Source organism: Nuphar pumila, chromosome 8 (genome assembly GCF_984573655.1).
Source record: "Nuphar pumila chromosome 8, dmNupPumi1.hap1.1, whole genome shotgun sequence".
In the NCBI taxonomy this organism is placed as follows: Eukaryota; Viridiplantae; Streptophyta; class Magnoliopsida; order Nymphaeales; family Nymphaeaceae; genus Nuphar; species Nuphar pumila.
This window is the reverse complement of record NC_143256.1, coordinates 107,448,371-107,458,734: the sequence shown is the minus strand read 5'-3', so window position 1 is coordinate 107,458,734 and position 10,364 is coordinate 107,448,371. Positions and strand designations below refer to the sequence as shown.

At 38.5% G+C, this 10,364-nt stretch overlaps 1 protein-coding gene across 6 annotated transcripts in view; it reads left to right on the top strand.

The window, feature by feature from the left end:
- Window positions 1-3,905: 3,905 nt before the first annotated feature.
- LOC149830144 (Peptidyl-tRNA hydrolase II (PTH2) family protein) overlaps window positions 3,906-10,364 on the top strand; it is a 70,343-nt gene continuing 63,884 nt past the window's right edge. For all 6 annotated transcript variants that reach the window (XR_016433635.1, XR_016433636.1, XM_090015717.1 and 3 more), the window contains exons 1-4: window positions 3,906-4,010; window positions 4,099-4,293; window positions 5,240-5,300; window positions 5,423-5,459. Coding sequence is in view for 4 of the 6 variants with exons in the window: in XM_090015717.1 (XP_089871843.1) it covers window positions 3,978-4,010; window positions 4,099-4,293; window positions 5,240-5,300; window positions 5,423-5,459 (326 nt within the window). In the remaining 2 variants the exon portion in view is untranslated. The remainder of the gene's footprint in view (window positions 4,011-4,098; window positions 4,294-5,239; window positions 5,301-5,422; window positions 5,460-10,364) is intronic.

Genomic DNA, 10,364 nt, shown 5'->3' with positions numbered 1-10,364 from the left:
ATGAAAGAATTCAAATAAAAAAGGCATGGAAGAAAAAGAACAAAAGAAAAAAAAAATAGGAAGAAGGGTGTCATACCAAATCGCGCTCCTGAACCCTTTGATACTCATGTGCGAGGCCCAATACATCACAACAAGGGAATCCTTTGTCCTTCTCAATCTTTACCATGGTAGAAAAAAACACAAATACATAGAGAAGGAATTGCCGAATCACAAATTAAAAGGACTCTGATATTGTTCTGAAGGCAGCAAGAAGCTTCAAAATTTAAAATCCTAAGAAAACGGTTAATGACACATGAATTATCGCTAGCAAATGGCTAGAAGTGTCATAATCACAAGAAGCACAGTCCTGCTAGGATTTAAAGAATGAGATGTGTCATCAACAGTTTTCTAATGATACATGAATTGTCGTTACCAGTTCCTTAATGATACTTCATTTGTCATTAACAATTGTCTTCCAAAATTGGTTCAATTTCCCAAAAAGGGCCTCTTTATTGACCATTCCATACATTTTTATACATTCACATGCATCTCATGCATTGCATTTTGTATTTTTCTAACTTGTTTTATCTCAGGAACCCAATCAACCCGTCAAGAGGAACATTCGTCGGTACTCCAATTTTGATCGAGTCATTTCATACAATCAAGACCCTAAGTTTTTAGCTCATTTCTAAGTAAGTCTAACTTAAATCTCAGTTTTGGCCTTCAAAATGGCTTCTTCGATATTTATGTCCAAAAGATAAATTAAATTAGAGGATTTCAGCTTTAAAACAAACTAAAAATCATGTCAATATCAAAAGATATGATTAAAAAAAGTTGATATCTTCAAATAACACATGGAGTGTCATTAGTAGATAACCATGAATTGTCATTAGCAGTTGACTTAAACCATGATGTGCCATCAGTACCCTACTAACAATACATGGATTGTCGTCGGTAACTAGCCAACTTGATGATATATCATCATTTTCTTAATGACATGTTAATTATCATTAGATCTTGATTGTTGTTAACATGTGTTGTTAATGACTCATTTGGTAAAAAAAATGTGCACCATTTGGAGATAAGCCTGCCTTTTGGAATCCTATCCCCATCCCACAAACTCATGAGATAGGATTTAATGAACCTACCCTCATTCTCAAAAACATAGAAAACTATCTAACCTATCCCTTTCCTAGATCCTAGGCTAAGAAACCCCAAGAAAAAAATCTATAGACTTCAACCAATCAAATCCATCCATCTCACCTTTGGATGGATCTGGATCTTTGGATCTTCAGATCCTAAATATGTAGGAATCATATTAGAATTCCCTAAAAGATTTTAAAATAAGGGTTTAATCCTTTTCATTCCAACATCTAACATTTGAGATCTAGAAGCACCCTTATCCTACATAAATCTCTGCTCATTTAGACTTAGCACCCTAGCTTAACTAAGCCCATTTAGCCTAGCCTAAGACCCAAATCCTCTATCACACCCACTTTCTAGGACCTACGCCTAATCGGAGTGTTGCCCGTTGCTATGCTTGTCACTGTGATAGAAAAGGACTACCTAAGCCCAAGCTGAGATTCAATTTTTCTTTGTATTTATTTTATTCATTTATAAGTGTAGGATCTCTCTAACTTTCATATATTGTCGGTGTTTTGTTGTTTTTTCTAAACCTTGGTGGTGGCTCACACCATAAAGCTCACATTTTCTTTTTAGGACCTGCATATGCGGTACAATCACTTGCAAGTTAAAGCCCATGTTAAAGATTTGGAGCCTCTAATGCAGCTAATCCTTCCTTGGCAGATGAATAAATGTGCGTAACTTGAAGTGTGAACCCCACAACTCTCTTTCTTTTTTATCTCAAATTGAGATTCAATTTTTTGAATCCAAAAACCTTTTTTTTTAATAAACCCTCCTTTTGGTTTTCAAAATTTAGGGATCCAAGCATAACAATCATGGTGGGACCTCTTGTATGGGCATCAAAGTTAACATCTATGGGATTTTTAATGTTGTGAGGTTAGTTCTTTTTTATATTATTTTTAGATATTGAATCTATCCTAGATCCAAAATCCAAATTTATTTTATTTTCTGTCCAACCTTGCCCTATTGGCAGGATCATATCTTTCTATCCATAAATTGCATCACCACGTTTTAGGATTTTGAGCCATGTAAGAGTAGGGATGGCAGTGGGGCGGGGCGGGGCAGGGGACAAGGTTTCCACCCCCGCCCCGCCTCAAAATTTTATCCTCCACCCGCCCAACCTCTGCGGCGGGGATGGAATTTATCCTCCACCCCCGCCTCCATCCCCATTTCATACCCTTCATCCCCGGTCCAAGCGGGGATGAGGCGGGGCGGGGATATTGCGGGGAAAAGTGGTTGGGGCGGGGTTGGGGTGGGGATTAGGCGGGGATGGGGCGGGGCGGGGAAAAGTGCACGTCCACCCCCGCCCCGCCTCCGCGCCGGAGATGGATTTTATCCTCCACCCCCGCCTCCATCCCCGTTTCATACCCTTCATCCCCGGTCCAAACGGGGCGAGGCGGGGCGGGGCCCCGCTTTCCCCCGGTCCACTGCCATCCCTATGTAAGAGGTGCCATCACTCATAAACTAAAGATTGTGTTGAAGATTTTGAGCTCCTGATTAAATGTGGCTAATCCCTGCTCAGCACACATGAGGAAATGTGCACAACTTCAAAAGTGAATCCTTTAACTCTCTATTTCATCTTAAATTCAAGTCCAGTTTTTTCACTAAAAACTTTTTTTTTTCAGATAACCCTCTTTTTGGTTTTCAAAATTTGGGGATTCATAGACATTCCTTCAATTTGGTGACATTCACCAATCGCCCCTACCAAATTAGTGAAGCCCCTTTTTTAGTTTTAATATTTTACAATGAAGAATGTTTGGATATTAATTGAAACTCAAGTAAGCAAGACTCACGTTCATATGATACTCGAATCTTATGAGTCTGTCCAAGTTAGCTAATTGAATCCATTGAATTATGATAGAACTCGCACAAGTGCAGCCACATACTGACCATGAAATCTCCAATGAGGCGGTTTGGGTCAAGGTGGGCACATAGAGGTACACTACATATGGGTGCCTGTGCACACATAAGGATGAGAGTGGACTGGGGCGGGGACGGGGGACAAGGTCTCCACCCCACCTCGTCTCAAAATCCTGCCCTCCATTACCGCATAGGTCTTGATTTTAACCTTCATCCTCAGTCCAAACGGGGCGAGGTGGGGCAGGGCAGGGAAAAGCGTAAGTCCATCCCCGCCTCCATCCCCACACAGGTTTTGACCACCACCACCACCACCACCACCACACACACACACATATATCTGTCTATATCTGTGCCCAACCTAGTTTTGATTTGTGACTCTGCGTCTTAAAACTAGGGTTATGTTGGATCTGATCTAGGTAAGTATTGGGTCACAATCAACCGATTGACAGATCTAATTGAGGGTCGACAATTGAGACTAGGGGTGTCAACGGGTCAGACAAAGATCTGATTTTGAGGTGCCAGTACTGGGCCTGGCCGAAGTACCGATCAGATCTACCATATGAAAAAAAACATACCCAGATCATATGCATAAAAGGACTTGAACTTGGCTCCATATACTAATCAGACCTATTAGTCCTATTAGTCCAATCCTAAACCCTAAACAAATTTGCAGATCTCATTCAGAATTCAGGTTGGACATCTGTAGTACTAAATTTTATAAACTATACTCGGCTCCATATACTAATCAGACCTATTAGTCCAACCCAAATTCTTAATCGGACCTCCTCCTTTATTACCAAACCCTAATCTTATTGGATCCAGTATGGAACGGGATTGAGCCATATCCGACCCGTTTCATATTTGACACCTTGCAGAGTCATAAAACGACTGGGATATTTAAAGTCTTATTACATAAAGCAAACGGCATAGCACTGAGCCTCTGAGTGCTCTCTCTCTCTCCGCTCTCCACATTAAGCAAGTCCTTTCCAGCCGAGATGTTGGGTTCACGCAAAAATTCCTCCAGAAAAGTAATGGGGCTTGCTCGTCTTTCAATTTGTTACCGTGCAGAATCAGTTTTTATGTTGTTTTTTCTGATTTTTTGGTGATAATACTCAGGAACAAAGAGAGAGCACGTGGGCATTGAAATTGAAGCCAGAGAATTTGATTCCTGGGATCATTCTCGGCTTCTTTTTTGGGTTCATTTCAGATTTGTTCATAAATTCGAAGGGTGGTGTTGGTCGGAGCTCGTTACCGTCTATGAAGTCGAGAAAGACGCCGATTTTACCCAATAATGATGAAGAACTGAAGATGGTATGCGTTTTTATTGCTCAGTTTGCGATTTCATGAAGTTGGTGGTATTCTTCATTTATACATTAGGTAATCTCAAGTTGGTGTTTTTCAGGGGCTACTTTTATTTATGAAATAAATAGGTATGAAATTAAAGTAAATTTGGATGATTGAAGAGTTGAGTATGGTTGATTTTTTCTTATGATATCTTTTGCTTGGTTTATTTTATCCTTGTGATATTTTTGACAAGTCTGACTCATAGTAACACAATAAGCATCATATGCGTAGTTGTTATCATTTTGATATTCTTGAGTGGCCAGTTTTGCAAAAATGCAGTGCGTGCATGTGTGTGTGTGTTCCTTGTTCTTTCTCTGGCTTTTTTGACTGGTATCCTTTGGTTAAAATTGAGCAACTTTAGGATTCTGTTGTATTGCAACCTCTATTGTATGTTTTTTAAGAATTAAGGATAGTTTGTTGAAACAACTTGTACGCATCTGAATTTCAAGATTGGGCAGTTTCTGCGGCATATGGCTTTTGTGTATCAGGGAACCCTCATTTTGAGGTCATTTTCTATCTGCCTGACGTTTTCTTGATTAGGTAACTATGTTTAGGCCTTGTTCTTCGTTCTGACCCTGGATATTCTTCCTAAGATAAGGTGTGGTAGTTTATTTGAATGCCATATCTCCATCGATGCAAATACCGGACTTATATGTGAGTACTGGATTGATGCATACATGTTAAGTGTACACACAAGACCGCTACTTACACCCTATGAATCCTTTGATTGAGTCTCTGGTAGTGTTCAGATCCATGTTCTTGAAAATCCAGTTCTTAGTCTTGGAATGTCCATCCATGCTGAAGGTTAAATTGTCTGTCAACTTCAAAATTATCGGCCTTTGAATTTTATGATTCTCTTGTTAGTAAAATTAATTTATTAGGCCTTATTTCCCAGATAAATTGCTTGTTACAGATTTTGGTTGTTCGACAAGATCTGAAGATGGGAACTGGAAAGATTGCTTCTCAATGTGCTCGTAAGACAGCATTTCGTACTTCAAATTCTAAGTTCTTTTTCCTTTCAGTAGTCATGTTTTATATTCAATTGATTTTTTTTTTTGGGGTTGAATGATGCTATTTTGCTTCTTTTGAATGACAGATGCAGCTGTTGGCATGTATGATGTGCTCCTGCACAGGTATCATATAATGCTGATCTTAGCATATGTGGTAGTGTAGGAATTCTATTTTCCTGGATGTGCATATTGAAAGTTATGGTTTATGGTGTCAACAACTGATGAGATGCTATGAAGTATAAAAAAAAAATTCATTTCCCCTATTGAACTGTTAAATCAATCATTTTACTAAATCAAGTTATAGGTCTCTAGACACTGTACGGTTGTATTGTACATACTCACTTTTAGTTTATCTTGTCAATATAAGAAATTTCAATTTAATGATAAGAACTATACATCTTTTTAGACAACTTATTGAAAGATGTAGAGAGAGGAACAAAGATTTGCATATGGTTTTTATTGATTTAGAGAAGGCATACGATAGAGTACCTAGGGACGTTCCCTGGTGGACAATGATAAAGAAATGTGTTTCTCTCAAGTACATTAGTATAATTAAAGATATGTATGAAGGAGTAGTAACCAATGTCCGCACTTGTGGAGGGGTGACAACCAATTTTCCGATAACGGTTGGGTTACATCAAGGATCTGCTTTAAGCCCTTTCCTATTTGCGATAGTGATGGATGAGCTTACGAGATCAATTCAAGAAAATGTACCGTGGTGTATGTTGTTTGCTGATGATATTGTTTTGATTGATGAGTCTAGGGCTGGGGTTAATGCTAAGTTAGAATTATGGAGACAAACATTGGAAGCTAGAGGTTTTAAGTTGAGTAAGAGTAAGACTGAATATATGGAATGTCGGTTTAGTAAGCAACGAAGTAGTGATGGGAGTGTAGTGAAGCTTGGTGAGCAAGAAATACCGGTGAATGATTATTTCAAATATTTGGGATCCATCATTCAAAAGTTTGGAGAAATTGATGGAGATGTTAATCATAGGATAAAGGTTGGGTGGATGAAATGGAAAAGTGCAACTGGAGTGCTGTGCGATCGTAGAATGCCATTGCGGTTGAAGGGAAAGTTTTATAGGACGACTATTAGACCCGCTTTACTATATGGTACGGAATGTTGGGCTGCCAAGAGACATCATATTCAAAAAATGGTGTAGTTGAGATGCGGATGCTTAGATGGATGTGTGGAAATACAATAAAAGATAAGATTCGGAACGAGGAGATACGTAAGAAGGTAGGTGTTGCACCCATTGAAAATAAGATGCGAGAGAATCGTTTACGGTGGTTTGGACATATTCAGCGAAGGCCTAATGATGCTCCAGTTAGAAGCTTGGAGAAATGGGAAAATAGATTAGTTAAAAGAGGTCGGGGTAGGCCTAGGAAGACTTGGATGGAGATGATCGGAAAGGATATGAATGCTTTGAACCTCACCGAGGACATGGCATTGGATATAAATGATTGGAGGAAAAAGATTCATGTGGAAGACCCAAAATGAATTTCTCTTTTTTGGTTCATAGCGCTGACCCCAATTGTTTTGGGATGAAGGCGTAGTTGTTGTTGTTGTTGTTTGTAACTATTACTCTGTATTTATCATTCCAATACATCAGACAAAGGCATGATTGTCTCATTAATTTCTGATGTCATTCCTAATTCATCTATACACACACACTAGTACAAAACCCATGCATTTGCACCGGAAAAGCTAATAAACTGAGGATTTTCAAATTTGATAAAGAATTTTAGATTTTTTTGACTTGTTTCTGTTAAGTTGATCTCACTACTTTGCAAAATTGCTGCAGTCCAACAACATTTTCTTTTTTGAAGGACTTAAAACATCATTTGTGTTCCTTGTATAAACAGTGTCACAAAGAACCAAAGAAAGGTGACCGTTAATCACAAACATTACAAAACATCAGAAGATAATAGTGAGCAGGAAAAACACAGAGGAAACCAATTGAGAAACCAAATTTCCCATATTAAACCAAGGTTCTTACAGAACTTGTGTACATTCAGTCACCTAAAGAGTGACAGAAACATTGGAGGTCGTACCGAAGCTGTGGGTCTGCAGCAATTTGGATTTTAATCTGCTCATGAGGATCTAATGTTGAGCAGAGGAGCAGCAGCGCACATGATTCCCACATCACACGCTACCAGTCCTTTGATCCCCACCTCCTTAGGAAACCACCTTCCACTTGTGATATATGCTCCCAAGTTGGTCTGCTATGACGTATTGCACCAAAGAGCAGCGACCCAAACACTTCAGCTGCTGTCATTAGTACCAGAAAATAAAAAATTAAGAAAGAGCAAAGCTGTGAAAACATGCAGAAACAGAGGAAGCAGTTCTCATCCCAGTCCAGCCATCTCCAAAAATGCTTCAATTGTCCACTCCCCAGAATCACAGTTACTTCAGAAACTTGCTTGCAGCCCATTCATCTTCTTGAACAGCAACACTAATAGCTGTTGCACCTCATCAAATTGACTGATAGCGGCCTCTCTGAACTCCGTCATTGTGAAGGAGGAAAAAAAAAACATATCAACGGAGCACATCAGTGGAATTGATCTTGAAGTTGCTTAGCATCACCAGTGGTCAGATCAGCATAACCAAGTCAGAATCTCAAGTTAATGACTAAACTATGAACATTGCCATCACATAATGATTAAGTATAACTTGGTGTACTGCTATATATTTAAGCACATGCTTTCCTTAATCAGTGTCTGCATGCCAAAATTTTCATCCACTATCCATGTGATTGACTTATATGCTGATGAACGTGTGCATGAAAACTGTGTACAGAACACACTTATTTGCGGCCACTCACATCATCCATACAGCCAGCTCTTTTACATTCTAAAATTTGAAAACAATACAATCATTGAGTAAACTAAACCACAAAGCTAAGATGAGTAAAGAGAAAAGACTAGGGCCTGTTTGTTTCATTCCCATGGAAGAGAAAGGCCTTTCATGGGAGGCGGCATGGATTTCTGTAAAAATCCTGCCAGCTTAGCCTTTCCATGAGAATACTTTCACGAGGGAGGTATGAAAGGATTCACACACAAAAAGTGGTAGGTGGCGTGAAAAACTGGGACCCACTTGTGCCAACGGCACTTTCCCACCATGATGATTTGATGTTTGTTTCATTCATGGTGGGAAAGGAAAATAAAAGGATTGCCAGCCCAGCAGTTTCCTATGAAAGATGCATGAAACAAACAAGCCCTTATTGAATAAAACATTTCATATAAACGAGAATGCTCAAACAGGGCTTTCTTTCATTAAAGAATTTAAAAATATAGTCAATAGTTCTGAACATCGTCCATAAGCATGGGGATCAGGTGCTCTTTTGGAACAAAATTGTAACGATACTTCTATATATATTTTTGAGTTATCTCAAGCACCACCAGTATTTGAAGGTGATATTAGAAACCTGAAGGATGTTTGCCATATATTGTATTAGACTATTTTGCACCATTTACAATTATTCTAAAGAACATTCGATTCGGGAAAAACGACAAACATGTACGCCAGATACAAGAGAGCAAGAAAGCACTCCAAGAAAATTTCCACAGGAGAGGAGATACAAGGTATCAATGGTCTAAACATGACTGATGCACCAGGTGGGATCATCTATCCCAATGAAGCATCAATCTATATCTTAACAGAGGTTGCATGTTCAAGTTTTGCTCTTCCTTCCATAAGATCAGAAATAGAATCGAGTTGTGTGAAATTCTTCAACATTTTGGAGCTCCAATGGCTACACTTTCATGGTCCTGGCTGAAAACCAGTACCAAAGCAGACACCAGCAATTAGTCCAATAAGGACCTTGGGGGTAGCACATGAACTGTCTCTATGCCATCCCAACTGTCCTTGGGATGAATAACAAAAATTTCAACATCAAGCAAGTAAAAGTTTAATTCAAATCAAAGTGCAATAAAAAAACAAAAAAGTATGTGGGACAACTCTTGGTAATCATGAAATGGTATAAAATTGTTGTGCAATCTTAAAAAGAAAATGTATGGCCGAAAGCAAGCAAGCTTGGCAGCACAGTTCAACAAAGGAATCATCAGATAGGTCATAACAGACCCAGCCTAATCTAAACGCACAGGCCAGATACAAACCAACATTAATGATGATGTAAGTTTGGTCACAGCCTAAAAACCAACAAACAAAACTAATATTAAGAGAACTTTCAAGAACATACCTCTAGATGTGTGAGCATATTAGAATTCATAACGAAAAGTTGGTTCTCACTTTATTCTCTTTTGACAGAAAATAGAATAATATTCATAAACTTCTATATGTTTCAATGTGTTTTAAATATTATGATCAATCAAAAACTTCCAACATCCATTGAAAATTTTCTACATTCATGAATACAAATAACACTATTCTTCCTCAAAAAAAAAGAAAAGAATAACACTATAAAAGACTTTGGAAAGATAAGGACGTTTTTGGGCATAAGAAAAGCTACACAACTATAGATATGCTATTGGATGCACCAACACAGCAGAAAACATATCTAGAATATCAAAAGTACAAAAGAAAAAGACTGGCAAAAACTACTGCTCACCACACACAAATTTATGCACAATCAAATTAGTATTGGTGATACAAATATCACCTGTCTTTAGATATTCTTCTGAACTTACTACCCACCAATCCTTACCAATTCCAATAGCCAATGGATTATCAACCACGTCCCTACAAAAGATGGTGAAAAATCAAGACCAACAAAGAAAGATCCCCTCCCAAAAGTGTCTAGAGAGAGATGTCGGCTGCTCAATGAGAGAATCGAAAGGGGGGGGGGGGTAAAAAGAAAAAGAAAAAGAAAACAAGTCTAGCACAAAAATTGCCTTTCTTTTAATTTCCTTTTTTGTTCTTCCCGACAAGAACTGCCTAATATTGTTGATACGTGATCTCGTCACGTTTCACCATTTCCCAATACATTTTCATGCATGAAAGTAGAAAATTTAATGATCATTAACTCAAAAAATTCCAGAGAGAGAGAGAGTGGTTGATAGGAGGGA